The sequence below is a fragment of the Solanum lycopersicum genome, chromosome 6, assembly GCF_036512215.1.
Source record: "Solanum lycopersicum chromosome 6, SLM_r2.1".
Lineage (NCBI taxonomy): Eukaryota > Viridiplantae > Streptophyta > Magnoliopsida > Solanales > Solanaceae > Solanum > Solanum lycopersicum.
The window spans coordinates 44,029,977-44,052,874 of record NC_090805.1 but is presented as its reverse complement, the minus strand read 5'-3'; the positions used below and the strand labels follow the sequence as shown (position 1 = coordinate 44,052,874).

Below are 22,898 nucleotides of genomic sequence, written 5' to 3'. Positions count from 1 at the left end.
TTTTTAAAGAAAATCGTGCCTAGACAGTGATTTTCATTTTTTTTTGTTTGAAAAGGCAGCGATTTCAAATTATTTTTTTTAAAACAAAATTGAAAGTCGCTGCCTAGATAGCGATTTGATTTGATTTTTTTAAAAAAAAACATATTTTACAAAATCGCTGCAGTCTTTTTCCGGTGGAGTAAATCGCTGTTGTTCCAGCGATTTTGCCGTTTTGATTAATATAAAATTTTATATATCGTTTTGAATTTTTTATTAATATTTTATACTATTTAAGCTCCGGACTAACTTTATCCCTATTGAAGTTACATATATCATTTCTCTATGATTAATTTGTATAAAAAGAATATTATAAATAATACTTAACAGAATTCAATAAAACATGGTTTTTTAAATGAATTGAGAGCAAAACAAAGAGACATAACTTCAATCACATTAATATAGCAGCTAGTTTGGATACTCATTATAGGTTTTTATTGTGTGTGTTAGTTTAAGAATAATGTGTGATATCGTTATTTATTATTTAATAATTTTTTTATTGTTAACTTTTAATAATTATTCTAGAACGTAAGTTACTTTTTTTTTAATGAATTTATGTTTAAAATTGATAATATAAAACATTATATAAATTTATCGAAATATTATATTAATGAAAAGATGTCGAGTTGGAGTTTTGGTTGCTTCTCATAGTGAGGCAAAAATAGCAGTGAAGCAACTTTGAACACTAATAAAATGTCAAAACTGGACTGCTGCTTGACATCGTTGTTGCCGCCATAGTCCTCTTCCTCCTCCTCTTCAAATCCCTGCAGTTCTTTAAATGTACGTTTTTTTCTTATACTTATATCATCTTGTTGAAATGACTTTATCTTTGTCATAACAATATTGATCTCCTTTATCGATCCAATTTGCGACTTCTTTCAAATTCATTTTTTTGATATTGTAAATTTGTGATTTCATCTTCTAATTTCAGTGAAGAAAAGTTATTCTTGCATTCTTTGGTTAGGTTAGGTGGCAGATGCCTTTGTTGTTTTCTGATGTTTCTTCACTGAGTTTTATCTTTGAGATGACCAATACTTAGTGATCTTCTTGTCAATTTTAATTTAATCCAGTTTATTCATATGGAATTGTATAATGCTGAAGTGAGAGCTACTGAGTTCATTTTTTGACATTGTAAATTGTGAAAGATTTGATCTTTTTCCTCTAATATCATTTGACATTAAGTTGGTAGGTGTGTGTATATATATGTTTGCCAAAAATTGATGTGAAGTTAGTACCAATACTAAGCATATTGGGTTTGAAACTGAAGGCATGTGCCGGCCCGATGATTTTGTAGGCAGGAAAGTTCAGTTTCTTGTATTGCTTCTTTCATGATTTTAGTGAAAGTATGCTTCAAATGATTTAAGCATTGGTTTCAATATGCTTTCATATTAGGTGAAATCAAATCAAGGATCTCCATTTTCGTTGATTTTGTATCGTACTTAAGTTGTTTAGTCTTGGAATTAATTGGGCATGCATAGAGTGAAATTGTTTCAAAGGATTCCTTTAGTCGATCACCACTTTGTGTTGGATTGAGCTGTAAAATGAATGATTGCTATCATACTTGAGTTTTTCCTTTTCCATTTTCTTCTTCACAGTCAAATATTATGGGTGCAATCTTTTTTTATGATTTTGTAATTTTGAACTGCAGTTGATCTCTGTCAAGTAAAAGTTGCTCTACTCATCCAAGAGAGAATTATAAAGAAATGGCTGTGTAAGTGTGTGCTTACTCGATCTTTGAACGTGTTCATTTGTACATAAACTTCTGTCTGATTGCAATTACTATTTATGGTTAAATAGTGTGGCCTCTGCTCCTGGAAAGGTTCTGATGACTGGAGGTTATCTTGTTTTGGAGAGGCCAAATGCTGGTATTGTACTGAGTACAAATGCTCGTTTTTATGCTATTGTGAAGCCACTTCACGAGGAAATTATACCTGAAAGTTGGGCATGGGTGAGTGATGTTTTCCGCACTAAACTGGATAATCATTTGATCAGAAGTCATTTTAATTATTTCCTTTTTCTCTTCTTAAGAAACACTTTTGTATTAGCTTTCCTTCTTTTCCCTTTGCAAAGTACAACTACCTGTGTCTTTCTTGTACTCTTTTAGGCTTGGACAGATGTTAAGTTGACTTCTCCTCAGATGGCCAGAGAAACTATGTACAAATTGTCTCTTAAGAATTTAAAACTTCAGAGCGTCTCTTCAAGGCAAGTAGTGTAATGAAACTATTTCGTTATTTTCTTTCTGAATCAATGATATTTGTTATTAAAGGAATAAGCATATTAGATAATTGAATGTTTCAGTCTTTTTCCTTATTAGAAGATATAAGTGTCTAGAAATGTAATAACTACTATGTTCGTTTTATCTCAGTGAATCAAGAAACCCCTTTGTAGAATATGCAGTGGAATATGCCATAGCAGCAGCCCATGCAACATTTGACAAAGATAAGAAGGCTATGTTACAGAAACTACTTCTGAAAGGTAGCGTCTGACTGTTTACTTTTGCCTTTCTTTCCTGAAGATCAAGTCATTTATTGAAAATTGAATTTAATTTCCTCATTTGAAAACAAAAAAAAAATCTCAACATTATTAGTCATGCAGGTCTTGATATAACAATCTTGGGATGCAATGAGTTCTATTCGTATCGGAATCAGGTGGTCCTCCTTTGCAGCTTACTTATATTAGAATATTTCCAATATGGCTTGTAGTTTATAGATCTATGTCTTAGCTTTGCTGAATTGCTTGGATGGTTTTAAAGAAAAAGTTGCTACATAGATGACTCAGTACGAGTTAAGTAATCTAAGTTGAATTTTTTATGTTAAATTGACAAAAGCTAATAATGTGTGACCAAAAAAATTTTATGTTTAAAATGACAGACGCGTCAAAACTAAGAACAAGTGCTATGATGATGGTTTGAGTTACATAAGAACAGATTGATTACGTAAATCTTGATGTTTGAAGTCACATGCATTTCATACCAGAGTCAAATTAGAACATTTAATTTGGTTGATACCACTCTACTTTATGCATGGGCATAGGACAAGAAATAGTAGTGGTCTTCTTATAGGATTTTATATGGCTGGGACTGATCAACTTGGAAGCATGCTTTTTTTCATAGTTTCATGACTAAGTCAGTTCAAATTTCTTTGGTGAAGCCTCAGTTGCACAAGATACACGTAATAAAAGACATGACCAAAGTCTTTTATTACTTTATTTTATTTTTGTTGTAAGATTTTTGACATTAATCTTTAAATATGTCTTGTAGATCGAAGCGCGTGGACTTCCTCTTACACCTGAATCATTGGCTTCCCTTCCACCTTTTACATCAATCACCTTTAATGCAGATGATTCAATTGGAGAAAATCAGAAGCCTGAAGTTGCAAAAACTGGATTGGGGTCATCAGCAGCTATGACAACAGCTGTGGTTGCTGCTTTGCTTCATTATCTTGGTGTTGTTAGTCTCTCCTCTTTTTCGGAGGATCAATCACACGGAAGGAAAGATGATAGTGATCTTGATATTGTTCACGTGATAGGTCAAACTGCCCACTGCATTGCTCAGGGTAAAGTTGGCAGCGGATTTGATGTTAGTTCTGCAGTTTTCGGCAGCCAACGTTATGTGCGGTTTTCACCTGAAGTGCTTTCCTCTGCTCAGGTCTTTCTTGTCTTCCCAATTTGTCTAATCAATTCAGAGTCATGGTAATGATAGAAGAAAAGATGTTACCATTCTCAAAAGAAAAGAAAAAGATAGAAGAGATGACCTTCTCTAATTTAGCGTTGACTGTTGAGTGTAAGAGAGCAACAGGAAAAATGAAAACAATGGGCCTAGGTTACTACTCTGTAGTTTTGAATCTGCCAAAGACTTCGTCTCTCATGGAAAGTCCACATCAGAACTTAAATAGCTTTTGTCCTGAAAAGTGTTATGTAAAGTTGATACTCTTTCCAAATTGAGGCAACTTCTAGAAAATATCTAAATCACATCGTCAATAGGCTGTTTCTGGCACCACAAGGTGCTATTCTCCTGTTTATTGTTAACTCGATAGAATGACGCTGATCGGGTTAGTGATAGCACAAATAAAGACAGTAAGGCGGAAAAATTGCTGTTGGGCTAGGCATGAATCCAGAAGAAGTGGTACCACCTTCATAGGGAAGTAACTATGGTGGAAGTAAGTTTGGAATAACCATTTAGGTTCCTCTGGGCCTTTAGCTCAGCGGCCTGATAAAACTTGCTTTAGACTATTGACATTGGTGCAAAGTCTAAACTCTAGCTTTGTTGCTTGAGGCTCTATATGCGCCCAGAAATATAACTCTTTTTGGTTATTTTCTTATATTACAGAACAAAAAGGGTAACAAGGGAAGCTGCAACTAAGATAGTTTCTGCTCTTCAGAATGTTGGTCACTTGTATACATGAAGCAAATTGCCAGAAATTCAATCGACCTATTTCTAGTAGTTTTTTTTATGAGAAAAGAATTAGGGAAAGATCCACCGAAGTGGGAAGCCTTAACCGGATGTGTGGTAACAGGTGAAGCCTAAAGGCTGTTCCCATCCCTTTCGGTGGAGATGCCAACCATCTCTCCTTTCTACTAACACTACTTTGTAGTAGTTTTTAGACAAAGCAGTCATGCTAGAACCACCTCTAATCAAAACTGCGGAGTTTCAAATTCTGTCTTACAAGGTACTCTCTCCGTCCCATATAATGATCACATTTCATTTTGCACGGTACTTAAGAAATCATAAATAGAAGATAATTTTACTATTTACCCCTTAAAAAACTTCTTGGGAATTTTACAAACAAATGTGAATACTTTAAAAAAGAATTAATTACAAGGGTTATATAGAAAAAATTTAAACAATGCTTTCTTGATTTAGTAAGGTCAAAGGTAGACAACTAATATGAGAAACTATTGTTGGTATAATGATCAACTAATATGGGATGGAGAAGTACCTAATTGGTTAATCATTTGTGTCCAGTCTAAAGGTAATATTGGGTGAGTGGCAGTTGTATGATAAGTGAGCCTTTGCTTTCTATTTGCCAAACTACTTTGATTAAAGTCATCCATGTGAATCAGTACTTTTGTCAGCAACTCCAATAGAGATGCTTGTCATTTCAGGTGAGATACTACCTTTTTGGTTTCATTCCATGGCAAGAACGATGTCTCTGGTGGGCTTCACAAAGGTCTGGAGCAAGGTTTTCCTTCTGTTGGTTGTTTATTTGAACTCTCCTCTACTTAAGTTAAGGAATGATGGCATGACCTCTTTCCCGTGCCATGCGAAACCTGTTGGACATGTGATGCCTTATCTTATCAGTAGTGTGCTTTAATTTGAAGGAAAACTTGACAAGATGGGGTGGCTCAAGTTGAAGGCACCCTCCACATCAAACCTCGATAGTGGGTTTTGAGTTCCTGAAAGAGCAAAGTGGGGAAAGGCCTCTGTTGATTCCTGGGTGGTTGGGGTGGGGTAGATGTAGGTTACCATACAGGAATACATAATGTAAAGAGTTTTAATAGTGAAAAGATAATATTATGTGGTGGAGTTGAGAGATACTGCAGATTTTGCATCTTAATTTTGTTGAATCTTCCAAATAGCTCTGACTTGTTGATTATTTTGGATTTGCAGAATGCAGGTATGGCAACACCACTAACAGAAGTCATTTATGATGTCCTGAAAGCCAAGTGGGACCATGAGAGGACCAAGTTTTCATTGCCTCCATTGATGACTCTCGTGAGTCTGATAAATTATGTTCCATATTCTGTTGAACATTGTCTGTATAACTGTGTTGAAATTCTTATTGACTTTTAGTAAGCTGGATGATAAAGAAATTTGATTTACCTGATAATCATATCTTTTTTATAACTCTTCTTCTAATTATAAATCTTCACATCCTTTTTTGACCTCCAAGCTCATTGTTGACTGGACATAAGATTGATTATCATGCTCATAGTGAACCAAAAGCAAGTTTCACACCCCAACTGGTAAATATTGTTGTCAAATATAGTCACTCTTTGTGGTGCGAGAGTTAAACATAAATATTGCTGTGTTAAGATTAAGTGATTTCGTCAGCTGTGATGGGTAATTAATCTTAGTTGGAAGGTAACTCATGCAAACATTAACATTGAAGTATCCTGTCTATAATTTTTGACCTTGTGCTGGCCCATTATTATGGATTCTTTCTTGCTCTTTTGAGGCTCACTACTACACTCTACTGCTATAAAATTTGACTTATTAATTACCATGTAAATTATCTGTGGTGCACAGTGTTTCTTCCTTTAAGTTGCTGAAATTGATTGCTAAGCATCTTGCAGTTACTTGGAGAACCGGGCAGTGGAGGATCTTCTACCCCATCTATGGTTGGTGCTGTTAAGAAATGGCAGAAGTCTGATCCTCAGAATTCTCTTGAAACATGGAAAAAGTTGTCTGAAGGAAACTCTGCCTTGGAAATGCACCTTAATACCTTGTGTAAATTGGCAGAAAGGAACTACAATGTTTATGAATGTCTCATCAACGCCTGCAGCCTGCTTCCAGCAGAAAAGGTAAAATTCTTTTGGTCAGAATTGGAAAGGATGTTTAAGATCTAGTATTATGTAGAAATTTTGCGAACTATCCGTACTAAGTACGGAAGTTTTTTGCTTCATTTTATGCTTAATGGTAGGTGTAATTATCCTTGATACACTTAGCTTCTAACTTGTTCTGGAAAGGCTTACTCTGCTAAGTATCCATGGGTGTTTGAAGTGCAGAAAATTGGCTTAACTTTACTGAGTTGATTCCGAACGATAGCAATGGTTACTTTCACCTTCTTGATAAGTCATACAACAATCATTACACCCTCAATCCCAAGTTGCTTGGGGTTGACTACCTTCTTGATTAGTCATTCTCACTAAAAACCACCTGAAACTACAGCCGTAATAGCTGAAAAATGCATTACTTAAGAGCTAATGGAAACAATTAACACAAACATACTGCAAGTGCAGGCTAACATATGTAGAATAAGGGATTTATTCCCTCTGTAAAAACAAATTACAAAAGATACCCTCTTCTCAATACTTCCCATTCTACTTTTGATTTTGAACTTTATTTGCTGCTTGTATATATCAATAAGGAGTGAAGGATCCTTCTAGTTCCACTATAATAGACTGGCAAGTCTTTCTGAGGCAATAGAGCCCCCTTCCTCTGAACTTGCATCCAGTGAATCTTTAAGCCCTCTTTCTGTTGGGAGTCTTAATCCTCCTCCTTCGAGTCCTTCAAATTGCTTGTTGCAACCATTAGCTGGAACCAACAACCATTTTTCTTAGAGAAGCTTCCATTATGTTGTTTCTACACAAACAAAAATCCTTTTTATTTTTTAGTACCATCACGTTTTGGAGGCAAGGCACCGACGATCTAAAAAAGGTCATTCAATTCTTTTCTCCTGCATGTCTGAATGACTTTTTCGTGATCAACTATTTAGACAATCCAAGTACCTCCTTGCAAATATTTCTGTCTTCAAATCGAGCATCATTACTTTTTGATTGGATGATGTAATATTCCTTCCACAGTTAATGAAATTTTCTTCTAGAACTGAAGTTTTTTCTGGTTTTCACCATGAATAGTGGCTTGAGAGAGCAAATGAACCAAGTCAAGCAGATATTGTTAAAGGGTTATTAGGAGCCCGAGATGCGATGCTTGGAATCAGGTATTATATGCGCAAAATGGGAGAGGCTGCAGGAATTCCGGTAAGTTTGTCGCTACCATGTACTTAAAATCAAAAGCTCTTAAGAGTCAGCTGCATTGCTGTCTTCTCCCATTTTTTTAAACCATCCTTCACCATGTGTTAAATTCACAGATAGAACCTGAATCACAAACTCACCTTCTGGATACAACGATGAGTATGGAGGGGGTTCTGTTGGCTGGTGTTCCTGGTGCTGGTGGTTTTGATGCGGTCTTTGCTGTCACTTTGGGGGCTTCAAGCAAAAATGTGACAAAAACTTGGAGTTCACTCAATGTTCTTGCTATGCTAGTTACGGAAGATCCCCGCGGTGTATCTTTGGAAGAGCATGATCCTCGAGCAAAGGAAATTACTGCAGCTGTTTCTTCAATCCAACTTCAATAATGATCTGCATGTATAGGATATTATATCCAATGGATATATTATGACTTCAACATCAGATTTTACAACACAAAAAGGATATATTAGAGCTCTGAATTGTAACGTCAGAATCACTTTCATCAATAAGCACCTAATGAGAGCCTGTTGTATTTTTACCCAAAACTTTGATCTTGTTAGAATTAGTTCCATTTTACTTCAGAACTCTGTATTATTTGTGGAATAAAAATGTTAGCTTCACTCCAATGGTGAGTCTAGCTCTTATACTTGGAATTGATCCCACCCCCAAACATTACCCACCAAGAAACAAACTTTGGTTCTTCACATAGCTTGTTGAATTTTTCGTTTCCATGCCAGTTTACATATACGTCGATTATCGCAGCGGATACTTGTGTTCTTTCTATCAACACAAGAATTCCTCAATTGTTCCCGTCTGGATCTTATTGTCACATTTGAAATTACGACAAACAAATAGCAACAACTTTGGACTCAAAATCCAATCTAAAAATCATTTAAGAAGAAATTTGATTTTTTAAAACAGATGCTAAATCAGCACAGATATACTATATTAGATCATTAAAATTGATAATTTCACTTAAACTGATACTAAACGTATTGCTATCATTAAAAAAAAATTTATTCAGAAACTACTCATTAGTTAATAATTCTCTATATATAAAATTAATATATCAACAACTTTTATTCTATTTACAAATTAAAGATGATATTAAAATAAATATATGAATAATCAAGTTATTGATATATTCTTTATTGGACTACAAAGTAAAAGTAGAAAAACAAAGAGGTGTTTGGATATTAGAGATCCCTAATTAGCCTATAATCACAGTATTTATACAAAATTGAGTCTCTCTCCATTACATCTACACCGCCAGTTTACAAACTATGGAGAAAGAACACGGCGGCCTTCTCCCACTGAACCCTACTCCGGCGGCGGCGGCGTCAGCGACGACCGCAGTTGACGCTGGAGATCAGCAGTCACTGCAGCAGTCAACCCGGCCGCGTCCGAAGAGGTTCGTGAAGAACCAAATACCAGACTCCATCCTAAACGATGCAGCACTCAACGCCGCCATATCACTTTTACCTCAAAACTACAACTTCGAAATCCACAAGTGTGTATGGCGAGTGCGAACTTCAAGTGCCAAGCGTGTGGCCCTGCAGTTCCCTGAGGGTCTCCTCATGTACTCACTCATCATCTCCGATATACTCTCCACATTCACTTCCGCCACTCACTGTTTCATCCTCGGCGACGTGACTTTCGGCGCGTGTTGCGTTGACGACCTCTCGGCGGGAGCGCTTTCCGCTGATCTCCTCATTCATTTCGGCCATAGCTGCCTCGTGCCTATTGATTCCACCACTATCCCATGCCTTTATATATTCGTCGAAATCTCAATCGATGTTCACAGGTTGTTGAATGAACTCAAACTCAATTTTTATAATTCCGATACGTATGACAATATCATTATGGCTGGGACAATTCAATTTGCTTCTGCAATTCGGGCGGTTAAGCCCGAACTTGAAAAATTGGGGTTTAGTATTTTGATTCCTCAAGCTAAACCGTTATCAGCTGGGGAGGTACTCGGCTGTACTGCCCCGAGTGTTAAGAACAGATTTTCTGATGGAGAGAATGTAGTTTTGATATTTGTGGCTGACGGTAGGTTTCATTTGGAGGCGTTTATGATAGCGAATCCGGGGATAAAGACTTACAGATATGATCCGTTTATAGGGAAGTTGTTTGTGGAGGAGTATGATCATAAGGGAATGAAGGAGGAGAGGAAGAGAGCGATTGAAAAAGCCAGGGGGGCGAAGAATTGGGGGATAGTGCTTGGGACATTAGGTAGGCAAGGGAATCCAAGGATATTGGATAGGTTAGAGAAGAAAATGTCCGAAAAGGGGATGACTTGGACAGTTGTGTTGATGTCGGAGATATCTCCCACGAGGATTGCATTGTTTGAGGATGCAGTGGATGCCTGGATTCAGATTGCTTGTCCGAGGTTGTCAATTGATTGGGGAGATGCATTTAAAAAGCCTTTGCTAACACCATTTGAGGCGGAGATTGCATTGGGTGATTTGTCTGGATGGTGGGAGAGGACGACATCAAAGAATTCAGATATATGTCGTGATGAAGTAATGAAGTGTTCAAAGAATGAGTCTTGTGGTGCTTGTGATAAGAGTGGTGAGGAAGTGAAGGAAGAGACACAAGTAGATTATCCAATGGATTATTATGCTCAGGATGGTGGGGAGTGGAATTCTTGCTACTCCAAGAAGCCTGCTAGACTTTCACAAAGAAATAGCCAATCTTGTAATGGTGCCACTGCCATCAAATCTAATAGCTGAGCTAACTTGTTCCAGCTGGACATATTACTGCCATCGTAAATGGAGTTTACACTTCTGCAGTGAGTACCTCCCTCGTATTTTCTGTTGAGGCCTTTTAGCTCAAGTCTCCATGCCCGTAAAATTTTTTATAAATATATTTATTTGTTTTACAGGACTTGTTTGGAATATTATCTTTAACACTTTAGTGGTGTTATTTTCCTATCCTTATGTGAGTTATATCTATGTATCTTGGTGTCAAAACTCTAATTATGCGAGACAATAACAAAGTTTTTTAAAAAAAGCATATATCGTGCTCCTTTGCGTCATGCAGTCTATCTATTGATCAACCCCAGGAGAGAGTTGCTATCTTGTATCTTGCTATTTCACTTCATGCATCCTTTTATCGACCAACTCCAACAATTTAGGTGCAAGCCCAGCTGTCCAAATTTATTCCTTAGTTCCAGCAGAAACAGTATATTTTTTTTTTAAAGAACAGTCTGCCACTTTGTTAAGATATTTAATAGGTAAAATACAGCGGGCTTTTGGGGAAGGCTTAGATCTAGTGAATCATTATGGTGACAAAGTAATCCGTCTTCGTGATAGACTCGTCCTAGAATGTGAGGGATCCGGTTGCATTATATATATATATATATATATATATATATATATATATTCTTTTTCTTTCATTTCTTTCTACATTCCTATTGTTGTAACTTCCTTGCATCACATAGGTCAAGAGATGCGAGATATAGAGATCTGCTGAGTGATGGTATATTATGTCTCTTAAAAGGTTGATGACATAAAAAACTGGGCTTCTCTGTTTCTTATAATCCATGTTATATGCTTGTTGTTAGGGTGGAATGGAAAAAGGGTGATGCTAAGGCTGTAAAAGTATGGAGAAACCACCTGCTACCTTTTGATCACGGGCGTAATTTATTTAGCCTAGAAAAGGATTTTCAAATAAATCTGGGTATTCACCGAGGTGCTATTAAAGGGAAGGCTGGAAAGTTCGCAAATGTAATGCATGTGGTATCTTGCTTAGATTTTCAAAGTTGATAGCTCTTTTTGTCTTAGCGTCATTGTTAAAAACTTTTAAGGTTTGATGAAATATGATTCTGTTAATTTGTGTATCTTTTGAGAGGGTGTACGATATATCATACTTATTCAATGGACGAAGAGTTGTGTTATTTCTTTACTTCTAGTTATGTTTTGAATATCAACTCATTAGCTAACATCCCATATTTTATTTTTGGTCATAATTAAACATACAACCCATACTTAGGTCCTTAGTAATTTTGTTGGAGGAATATAAAGAATATATAGATAATTCTCCAAGATTTTTGCACCAAGCACAGCTAAGAAGAATTGAATAGTGAAAACGGAAACGAGTATCTGGACCATACATTTTTTGAGTTGTATTATAGAATCAATCCATAATGATGTATAAGATACAACATTAACATAAAACGTAGTATTGTCTACAATAGAAAGGAAATCTTTATAACATTATTATATAAATTTACATGCAACTGTGTTTGAATTTTTACATACACAATACCATCATGTTTCTTGTAGTAAGCTTGACAGACGAAGTGGAGCAATCCATCAACAAATCCCAGATTCCTCCAACAATTTAAGCAGACTGTGTTCAGGTGCACTCATTGATGGAAGAATAGCCCGATTCATGGGAGTTCCAGGTATTGTTTGAGTTGCCATAGAGTCGGTAGCTTTTCCTTCAGGCCTTCTAATTCGCACAGAAGACCCTCTCTCCTTCCATATTCTTCCCTCCTGTAAGTCGAGCATTATACAAATTCCAGTTAGCAGTCCTAATAAGTAGAATGAAGGAGCTGGGAGAATTCAAAAGAAAAGAAAAAATCAGTCTTGAAACTATTAACTTTAAATCTTGAATCCACGAGTCTTTAGACATACTGGATCGGACATACTCACATGACTACTTCAGAGACATATAGGGGGAGTAGAAGACCTTACATTTAGGACTGAAGGCTCTGGAAAGGGACATTGAATTGGTCGATCAATATGGAGAGGCTCAGAGGGGTGTTTAACTGGCTTGAACTCAACTGCAAATTCAATACCATGAGGCGTCCCAGAGGAAGCCCTCTCTATAGTAGCCCCTGAATTTGGGGGAAACACTTCCCTTTCATCCTGCAACCAAATTACATCATAAAAGTTCCGATAACTAAATCTTCGCGGCGCGCTTAGTAAACAAGCTCTAAATGGCTTTGTAACTTTCAGTTGAGACCTGAAAGTCAAAACGAAAAAACAGAGATGCAACTTACAAGTGCACTTTGAGTCCGACGATGACCAGCTCTGCTCACAGAAAATCTCGAAAATATGCCCACCATATTTGCCTCTTGATCTTCTTCTTTTTTCACATGTAAAGTTCAACGAAAGAAAAAACAGGTACGTAACAAGTTAGCTTGGGTAGTCGGGTTTTGTGTGGATTCGGCGAGTCAATAATACTACTTACTTTTGGGAGTTAAAAAATAAATGAATATAAGTATTTTCTTCGTCCGGTTTTAGAATTAAACTATAAAAATTTTGACTAACATTTTAAGATGTATTTTTTTTATCTTATTAATATGCAAAAAATTGTAATTTATAATACTTTATATATAATTTTAGGATATTTAATTTTTTTTATTCAGAATATCAGATTAATGTAAACTAATTTACCTTTGAAAATTAATCAAATTGACTTTTGATAAGCAACATAACAAATAATTTCGAATGTAAAAAGTTTTGGTTTAAGAATCATTAATAATTTCTCCTTTACGCATTGTTTTAATTAGACATTTAAGTTCAAACTTAAAAATTGTCGTATTGTTTTAAAACAAATTAAAATGAGAAAAACAACAAGAAAGAGAGAAAGATGGTAGGAACTTAGACGAAGTGTCATGTTTAAGTGGGTACACTTGTCTCTGTTAGATACGCAATCTTTGTTACTACTATTTCTTTCATCCTTGTCTCTCTCTGCTCATCTGGGTCCATTTAGTTTATCTGCCAGCAACCGTCTTTTCTATATAGTTATATTATTTCAAAAAAATGTGATAGAAAATCGTTAAAATTATCCCTTAATTTTTATTTAACGATTAGTTTTATCCTTCGTTATATTATGCGATTGTCAACAATTCTATCACCCATATCCTTCCATTGGATGGAAAACCCATCTTCCTCCTTTGCATCATGATGATGGGTTAGCATACAACACTTTTTTATGTACTTGATATCAACTATATATTCATTTACCACTAATTGAGGGTTCATAGATAAAGAATTGGTGCCCTATAATTTTCAGAGCTAAAGGAAGAACTTCTTTGTTTCAAATTAATTGAATTGTTAAGATATTTTATATTTTTTTTTAAAAAAAATTGAGTCATGAATTAGGTATATTTTAAATTTTTATTCTTAGTAATTATTGTCAAACTTATGATTAGAATATCTAAATAATTAATTTTAATATTAACGGATGAAGGGTAAAATTTAAAAAATAATTTTAAAAATTGAACAATAAAATTAATTTAAAAAATAAAAATATATTTCAAACAATTCAAGTAATCTAAAAGGGAATAGAAAAAGAGGATAGGAGAGGGGAGGATGGCGCCGTGGTGGTTGTACTTTTCTATATTTATTAAATATGTAAATTTTATTTCAAAACTTTGAAGAATTTTATATCTTAAATCAAATCAAACATTAGTTAATGATTTAACATTTGTACTCGAAATCAAGCCAAGATTGAAATAGATACTAAACATATTTTTTTTATCCAAACGTTATGAACAATTTTATTTGGCAATAACAGAAGAACTCCCTCTGATCTATATTAAACAAATTATGAGATCCTTTTCATGATTAAAATAATTGAATTATTTAAAGTCTATGAGGATTGTTGAGACATTTTATTTCATATTTACCCTTAATTTAATGAGGTTCTTAGCTACTTTAGTGAAAAATTTGAGAATAATCATAAAGGTAATAATGAAAAATAACTTTTAGTTTATGCCTTTAAAATATTTTTCATAAAAATATGTCATACCCTTACTAATCACTTAATATAGATTTAATATAGATTCCAAAAAATATTTACGATTTATTTAATCTCCTAATTAATAGAGTAGAAAAGTTGCCTAAGTTGGGTACACCTAAAGTAATTGAGCTAAACCAAGTAGCATAGAAGAAAAATTACAAGTCTATTACTAGGAATTAATGTGAATTATCAAGTAACAAACCTGCCTCTGAGAATAATCCAGCTAAATGAACTAATGCTTTATTATTTCTTTCATTCAAGTAAGAACTTTAGAAAAATAAACAAAAGAGAAAGGGAGAAGATCAAGTCATATCCTTGCTAAGTGAGATATATATATCTTACTATGGAGAGTTGTGATTGGATAAATAGAGTCCCTCCATTATTATCTCAAGTTTAAATTTTTTAGAATTAAAAAAATTACAATATCAAGTAATTCTCTTTAATAATTTTGTGTGAAGCAGAATTAGTCAATATCTCAAAATGGATACAGACACTACACTGAAAATCAAGGAAGACATATTTTTTATTAATAAGTTTTTTTCCCCTTAACTTTTAGAGCCCTTAGTATGATTAAATCAAATTTGGTTGGGGTAAGATTCATTTAATAAGAAAACCTACATTTTCGAGTGTAGGACTGAAAAAAAATGAATTTTTAAAATTGGAAAAAAAAATTTAAGAATAAATTTATTTTTTATTTTGGGGGGAGCCTCTTCCCTCTTTTTATCACTATATATACAAAGTCGAATCAGCAGAAAATTGGAACTAAACAAGAATTGAAGAGAAAATTAAAAAATGGAACTTGTCATCCTTCTCTTCTCCATCTCACTAATTTTCTTCATAATTCTCAATATTACTAAATCCACCACGAAGCTACCACCTGGTCCTACTGGCTTTCCAATAATCGGCTCACTCCTCCAGCTCGGCTCAAAACCCAACCAATCACTAGCCGAGCTAGCCAAAATCCACGGCCCTCTCATGACTCTAAAACTCGGCTCGATCACCACCGTTATAGCTTCCTCCCCTGAAACAGCCAAAGAAATCCTCCAAAAACACGACAAAACATTCTCGGGTCGCACAATTCCCGACGCAGTCTCTTCCCAACCGAATCGGGAAGCCACGTTGGCGTGGGTCCCTCCCGACAACATTTGGCGGAACAAGAGAAGAATATGTAACACGCAAATGTTCACTAACCAAAAACTCGATTCGCTTCAAGAGCTACGCCACCAAAAGGTGGAACGCCTAGTGAACCATATAAGGAGCCGCTGCGAGAGTGGCTCCGCTGTTGATATTGGACGGGTCGTGTTTGCGACCACGTTGAATTTAATATCCAACACCATTTTTTCAATCGATACGGTGGATCCAGAATTTAAAACGGCTCATGAGTTTAAGGAATTGGTAGGGACAATTATGAAAGATGCCGGGGTACCAAATCTATCTGATTTTTTTCCGGTTTTAAAGTGGTTCGATTTACAAGGAGTACGGAGACGTATAAGGCCAGCGTATTTAAGGTTGCATGAAATATTTGAAGAAAACATTGAGAAAAGAGTAAAAGGGATGACGATGAAGAGAGACGGAGATTTTTTGGATGTACTACTTGATCACTGTAAAGATGAAAATGATCGCAAAACTATAAAGCCGATAATCCTTGTAAGCGTTTTTCTTAGTTTAAATTTGAGTTATTCGGGTACGACTTATATTTGTAATCCGTTGACAGGATTTATTCATTGCTGGAAGTGACACATCGGCCATAACAATAGAATGGGCAATGGCAGAACTTCTTCGAAAACCTGAAGAACTCAACAAAGTAGGACAAGAAATAATGGAACAAATAGGGCTAGAAAGGGCAGTTAAAGAATCAGACATGGACAAACTCCCATACCTTCAAGCAGTTGTAAAAGAAACGATGAGACTTCATCCAGCAACTCCATTACTCTTACCTCACAAAGCCCAACACGACGTACAAGTGTTGGGATTTACCGTGCCCAAAGACAGTCAAGTTTTAGTGAATGCTTGGGCCATTGGAAGAGATCCCAAGTCATGGGAAAGGCCGCTAGAGTTTCTGCCTGGAAGATTCATGGAATCTAGTGTGGATTATAAAGGTAGAGATTTTGAGTTTATACCATTTGGCGCGGGCAGGAGAATATGTCCAGGTATGCCGCTGGCTATAAGAATGGTGAATTTGATATTGGCTTCTATTATACAACCATTTAATTGGAAGTTACCAGATGGAATGACACCAGAAAAATTGGACATGGAGGAACAGTTTGGAGTTACTTTAAAGAAGGCTATTCCTCTTATTGCAATACCTAGTATCACTACATCAAACCATTGAGTAATGACAACAACTTAATTATCGCTATATATATATATATATTTTTTTTTTTAGTAATAATAAATACTTTTTATATGTTTTTAAAGTCTTTAAAGATGATAGTTCTAATGACACTTAACTAATATCGTTTAAAGACTTTAGCTAACATTCTTTATTAATGTGTAAATTTATCATTGCTAAAAGTTATTTTTATGGTAGTATATGAAATAAAACAAGGTTATACGGTATATCTTAAAGTGTTTATCTTAATGGCTTTATCCCTTTCTGAACATGTATGAGATTCTTAACGTGCTCTTTTACGCAATGAATGCCCTTTTGATTCTCAAAAGTTAACTATTTTGATTTTTGTATTAGCAAAAATAATTTATAATATAATTTAGTGTTATATTTTGTATGGTATTATAAGATATATTATTAATATTTTTTATTTGGAGGTACTAATATATAGGATATAATATTATGAGATAAGTTTATTAAAGATAAAATTAATATAATTCAAAATATTTTAATTTTTTTTTATTTTTATGTTTTATATTGTTTTTATGCACACGTTCTATTTTTTGGTTCGACTATTTGATTTGAATTTTTTAATTTTTGATTTTGTAAAAATATAACCTAATCGATTCAAAATAAATTTGATTTGATTTGATTTTTTTCTATTCGATTCCAATTTTTTATTTGGTTATTTCAATTATGCTAATAACATAACCAAAATAATAATATTAAATTTCTCAAATATACTTTCTAATATAAATTATAAAAGAACTTAAAACACAATAACTACAAATCTACTTATTATAGATATTCAAACATAATATAAATATAATCATGGTAAAAAGTAATAACTAAAAAAAATAAAAATAATTAACTCAACTTAATTCTAAACACGCGCGGGAGTAAACACTATCAAATTTATTTTATTCAAACCATATATTATCCAACAAGTCTTGAAATGTGTGAGAGATTACTGACATTATCTATCATTTAAAAATAATTTTTGTGGATGAATTGTAGGTTGGGTAGAAAGTTGTCGACACATGGCCGATGAGCCACTCGTTGCAACATGATACTAGTATACTCGATTCATTTTTTCTAGATAGGCTCACAAAGAAGTAAGCTTATCCGATCTCTAAATAGATCAAAACATATATATCTAAGTAAGCTCTACACAAGTCCTATTAACTTAGACTGGACAAAAATTGAAGAGAATTTAATGGAACTTCCCATTCTTATCTTCTTCATCTCCCTAATTTTCTTCTTGTTCTTAATCAAACCATATTTCTATACCAAAAAGCTACCACCTGGTCCTACTGGCTTTCCAATAATCGGCTCACTCCTTCAACTCGGCTCGAGACCCAACCAATCACTAGCCAAGCTAGCCAACATCCACGGCCCTCTCATGACTTTAAAACTCGGCTCCATCACCACCGTTATAGCCTCTTCTCCCGAAACAGCCAAAGAAATCCTTCAAAAACACGATAAAATATTCTCGGCCCGCACAGTTCCAAATGCCGTGGCCTCCCAACCAAATTGGGAGGCCACGTTGGCATGGGTCCCGCCCGACAACATGTGGAGGAACAAGAGAAGAATATGTAACAAGCAAATGTTCACTAACCAAAAACTCGATTCGCTTCAAGAGCTACGCCGCCAAAAGGCGGAACAACTAGTGAGCCATATAAGGAGCCAGTGTGAGAGTGGCTCGGCTGTTGATATTGGACGGGTCGCGTTCGCGACGACGTTGAATTTAATATCGAACACGATATTTTCGATCGATATGGTGGATACGGAATTTAAAACGGCTCATGAGTTTAAGGAATTGGTATGGACAATTATGGAGGAGTCTGGGGTACCGAATACTTCTGATTATTTTCCGTTACTAAAGTGGTTAGATTTGCAAGGAATACGGAGGCGTATAAGGCCAGCGTATTTAAGGTTGCATGAAATATTTGAAGAAAATATTGAAAAGAGATTAGATGATAGAGCGACTGGCCAGACGATGAAGAAAGACGGAGATTTTTTGGATGTACTTCTTGATCAATGTGAAGTTGAAAATTCTGGATTTGATAGAAAAACTATCAAGCCACTTATCCTTGTAAGTGTTTAATCATATTTTTAGATCAATTAATTATTTGACGTAATGCACATGTGTAAGCATACTAAACTGATATTATATGTCAGGATTTGTTCATTGCTGGAAGTGATACATCAGCCTCAACAACAGAATGGGCAATGGCAGAACTCCTTCGAAATCCTGAAGAACTCAACAAAGTACGGCAAGAAATAATTCAACAAATAGGTATAGAAAGGGCAGTGAAAGAATCAGACATGGACAAACTCCCATACCTTCAAGCAGTTGTAAAAGAAACGATGAGACTTCACCCCGCAGTTCCATTACTATTACCGCACAAAGCCCAACACGACATACAAGTGTTGGGCTTCAACGTGCCTAAAGACGGTCAGGTTTTCGTGAATGTTTGGTCAATGGGAAGAGATCCAAAGTACTGGGAAAAACCACTAGAGTTTATGCCCGAAAGATTCATGGAATCTAGTGTAGATTACAAAGGTAGAGATTTTGAGTTTATTCCGTTTGGCGCTGGGAGGAGGATTTGTCCCGGAATGCCACTTGCGATAAGGATGGTGAATTTGATGTTGGCTTCTATTATTCAACCATTTAATTGGAAGTTACCAAAAGGGATGACAACAGAGAATTTGGATATGGAGGAACAGTTTGGAGTTACATTGAGGAAGGCTATTCCTCTTGTTGCAGTTCCGAATTTTGAAAACAAGTAAACTCATACTATATACTACTTTTTTAAAGTTTAATTTTATAGTTTCAATGAGATTCTGATATGTACGTATTGAAATAAAATTAAGTTGGAAAAAGGAAAAAAATCAATAGCTTGTTCTTGCTTCGAGATCACTGCTTGTGGCGGTGATTTTTATTGTTTATGATGAACTTCTACTTATTATTAATGTAAAAAAAAAATTATTTTCTATCTCAGTTGTGACACGTATTTATTTGACAGTCAAACAAATTAAATTTAACAGGAATTTTATATTTAAAATTTTTAAATAAAATTTATATACTTATAACCTACATATTATAAAGTCATAATAATTGATAATTCAAAATAATTAAATGATAATTGAAAAATTAACAATCAGAAAATAAATTTGTTTAAATTTCAAATCTAAAAGTATCATACAAAATTGAGACGGATAGAATATTATTTATTTATTTTAACAAATGTCATATTTTAAAATTAAATAAATGTTGTGAGAAAATAATTTTAAGAAGCCTGGATCAATTCCTCGTGAAGTCTGATTCTTTTCTAAGTAATTTACAATTTTGGATTATCCTTTTTTAAGAAAAAAACTTTCTAAATTTATATATAAATAAAAAAAAATCTTTTTTTTTAAAAAAACAAATAAATCGAAGTTTTAATAATTTGAAACGTGGATTTGATGGGGGTACTATGTGGCGATGGATAGCACAAATGATAAAAGTCTGATACACCCCTTAATTTTGTCATTTGAAGTTGATATGTTTTTCGTTATGAAACTAACTCAAATATATACACATACTGTTATACAAACAGTTCATATATATATTTTTACCGTGACAAAATGAGCTCTCATATATCCTTCAATCTTCATTTAATGGGAGTGAAAAAATTAGTTTTAAGTTTATATAATTAACCTTTAATTTTATTAAAACATTATTTAGGGGTATATATGATTTTTCTAATAAAGTTCAAGGTATATTTTAATATTTTTCATATATAAATTATTTTTTGATTTCTTGATTATCATTATTTGAGTTACTTATTGTTATTTTATTTTTTCTTTTATTTCTTAATAATGTAAGAAAAAATTTAAAACGATTTTTTTTTGGCTATATATAATTTAAAACTATTTTCCAGATATATTATAATTTAGTTTTTGTATTTAAAAAAAATTGGGTCATCTATAATAAATTCTACAAGAATATAAATAAATTTGACCATCAAAATAATAAATCTAAATCAATCATTGAAACAAAAAAAGTTTTAAAAAATATATGTTTGAAGAGGATTAAATATACTCATATGGATTATGGCATTATATTTTTTTAAAATATTATTAAAAGATTAAATCAAAATTAATTTTTTTTACTTTCATTAGAAAAAAGAATATATATGAGATATTTTTATACCAGTAGAATTATACATTTGAGTTATTTCTATACTAATAAAGGTATATATGAGTTATTTCATAACGAGGATATATTAACTCCGGATAACAAAATTGAGAAACACATTAGACCCTTTTCTCTATATTAAATGCACTTTTTAGTGTGAGGGATTTATTTATTTTCTTTCTATACATTTATTATAATTTGATTAATTGGTACGAGGATAATAGTGTCTATGCCTATCTTATTTCTATACCTTGAACGGTAGAATGAGGTTATTTTTGATAGATCATCCGATCAAGTTAAAAATTTAATATATCACAATAATTATTAACTTTTAATATATAAATTTTAAGAAATGTATAAAAAAATTTGAATTCTATTGATGTCACATAAATTAAGATATAAAATTTAATATATATAATTTCAAAATGACATAAAAAATACTATAAATCGTAACAATAAACAACTTTGAAGTATTTGAAGACATAAAATTTACTCGATACTTAAATTCTAATTGTACCACTTAAATTGTAACATTAAAAAAATAAAATATATAAAATATTCAAAATGGATAAGCTTGTGAAGAAGAAAGCTCGTTCCTCATCCCCTCTTAAAGAATAAAAACACAAAAGAAGAGCATATACCCCAAACAAAACCAACAAATATATACTTCAAGGAGCCTATTTTTTCTTCCATCTTTGTATTCTATTGCTAGTACAAAATAAGTGAAGAGAAATGGAATTTTCTATCCTCGTCTTCTGCATCTCAATATTTTTGATCACTTGGCACTTCATCAAACTATTAACTCTCAATTTTACTAAATCCACCAACAAGCTACCACCTGGTCCTACTGGATTTCCAATAATCGGCTCACACCTTCAACTCGGCTCAAAACCCAACCAATCACTAGCCGAGCTAACCAAAATCCACGGCCCTCTCATGACTCTAAAACTCGGCTCGATCACCACCGTTATAGCTTCCTCCGCAGAAACAGCTAAAGAAATCCTCCAAAAACACGACAAAACATTATCGGCCCGCACGGCCCCCGATGCGGTCACATCCCAACCTAATCCAGAAGCCACGTTGGCATGGGTTGAGTCCGACAACATGTGGAGGAACAAGAGAAGAATATTGAACACCCAAATGTTTACGAACCAAAAACTCGATTCGCTACAACCACTCCGCCATCAAAAAGGTGAACAACTTGTGTGTCATATTCGAAAACTATGTGAAAATGACTCAGCTGTGGATATAGGACGTGTCGCGTTCGCGACCATGCTGAATTTAGTGTCGCGCTCGATTGATTTGGTAGATCCGGAGTCTGACATGGCTCAAGAGTTTAAGGATTTGGTTTGGACAATCAATGAATATGCTGGTAAACCTAATTTGTCTGATTATTTTCCGGTTCTAAAGTGGTTAGATTTGCAAGGGGTGAGGCGTCGTATAAGGCCAGCGTGCATCAGATATTTGATCAACTTATTGAGAAGAGAGTAGAAGATAGAGCGTCTAGTCCGAAGATGAAGGTAGCTGGAGATTTTTTGGATGTACTTCTTGATCAATGTCAAGATAAAGAGTCAGGATTCGATCGTGAAACTATCAAGCCAATTATCGTCGTAAGTGTTTGTTATATTGAACATACATATATATTGATTTAAATTACATATATAGAGTGGCATTAGGTATCATAGATTAACCTGTAATAGTGGATTAGGTATCATTTTTAATTACTAACGTTGCCATGATATAAGAATTCATCAATAATTATCTTTGTAAGGGACATGATCTCTATTGTGAGATATATACTTTTACTCCAACCAACAAAATATAATTAAACTCCGGATTTATATGAAGTAGAAATAAGTTAAAGAGTCCTAAATCTTTCCTACAAGAAAAAAAGATTAG

The 22,898-nt window shown here is 34.0% G+C and overlaps 5 protein-coding genes and 1 non-coding gene across 7 annotated transcripts; 4 read left to right on the top strand and 2 right to left on the bottom strand.

Annotated features, from left to right (window-relative positions):
• The first annotated feature begins 582 nt into the window (after positions 1 to 582).
• Positions 583 to 8,381, top strand: PMK1 (phosphomevalonate kinase 1). The gene is made up of 11 exons (XM_004241711.5): positions 583 to 816; positions 1,685 to 1,747; positions 1,834 to 1,984; positions 2,141 to 2,238; positions 2,402 to 2,511; positions 2,632 to 2,684; positions 3,296 to 3,682; positions 5,645 to 5,749; positions 6,331 to 6,558; positions 7,615 to 7,737; positions 7,848 to 8,381. The coding sequence occupies exons 2-11, from the start codon at positions 1,740 to 1,742 to the stop codon at positions 8,112 to 8,114; spliced, it is 1,530 nt and encodes a 509-aa protein (XP_004241759.1). The 5' UTR covers positions 583 to 816; positions 1,685 to 1,739; the 3' UTR covers positions 8,115 to 8,381.
• On the bottom strand, positions 4,493 to 4,618 carry LOC112941732 (U6atac minor spliceosomal RNA). The gene has a single exon (XR_003247305.1). It is a non-coding gene; the product is annotated as a U6atac minor spliceosomal RNA (small nuclear RNA).
• A 495-nt stretch (positions 8,382 to 8,876) lies between the features above and the next one.
• Positions 8,877 to 13,110, top strand: LOC101256980 (2-(3-amino-3-carboxypropyl)histidine synthase subunit 1). 2 transcript variants are annotated; one of them, XM_010324405.4, is made up of 2 exons: positions 8,877 to 10,522; positions 12,018 to 13,110. In XM_010324405.4, exon 1 carries the CDS (start codon positions 9,012 to 9,014, stop codon positions 10,461 to 10,463), a length of 1,452 nt encoding a protein of 483 aa, XP_010322707.1. In that variant the 5' UTR covers positions 8,877 to 9,011; the 3' UTR covers positions 10,464 to 10,522; positions 12,018 to 13,110. The 2 variants fall into 2 exon arrangements, with proteins under 2 accessions (XP_010322707.1, XP_004241760.1); XM_004241712.5 differs by lacking the exon at positions 12,018 to 13,110 and adding an exon at positions 11,297 to 11,637 and having other exon boundaries at positions 8,887 to 10,522.
• LOC101257272 (uncharacterized) lies at positions 11,836 to 12,879 on the bottom strand. Its single transcript, XM_004241713.5, has 3 exons — positions 12,740 to 12,879; positions 12,432 to 12,605; positions 11,836 to 12,230 (listed from the first exon to the last, which is right to left on the bottom strand). Exons 1-3 carry the CDS (start codon positions 12,803 to 12,805, stop codon positions 12,048 to 12,050), a joined length of 423 nt encoding a protein of 140 aa, XP_004241761.1. The 5' UTR covers positions 12,806 to 12,879; the 3' UTR covers positions 11,836 to 12,047.
• A 2,058-nt stretch (positions 13,111 to 15,168) lies between the features above and the next one.
• Positions 15,169 to 17,046, top strand: LOC109120430 (geraniol 8-hydroxylase-like). The gene is made up of 2 exons (XM_019214204.3): positions 15,169 to 16,134; positions 16,202 to 17,046. Exons 1-2 carry the CDS (start codon positions 15,280 to 15,282, stop codon positions 16,817 to 16,819), a joined length of 1,473 nt encoding a protein of 490 aa, XP_019069749.1. The 5' UTR covers positions 15,169 to 15,279; the 3' UTR covers positions 16,820 to 17,046.
• Positions 17,047 to 17,726: 680 nt separating this feature from the next.
• On the top strand, positions 17,727 to 19,815 carry LOC101257572 (geraniol 8-hydroxylase-like). The gene is made up of 2 exons (XM_019214338.3): positions 17,727 to 18,911; positions 18,998 to 19,815. Exons 1-2 carry the CDS (start codon positions 18,033 to 18,035, stop codon positions 19,607 to 19,609), a joined length of 1,491 nt encoding a protein of 496 aa, XP_019069883.1. The 5' UTR covers positions 17,727 to 18,032; the 3' UTR covers positions 19,610 to 19,815.
• The last annotated feature ends 3,083 nt before the right edge of the window (positions 19,816 to 22,898 follow it).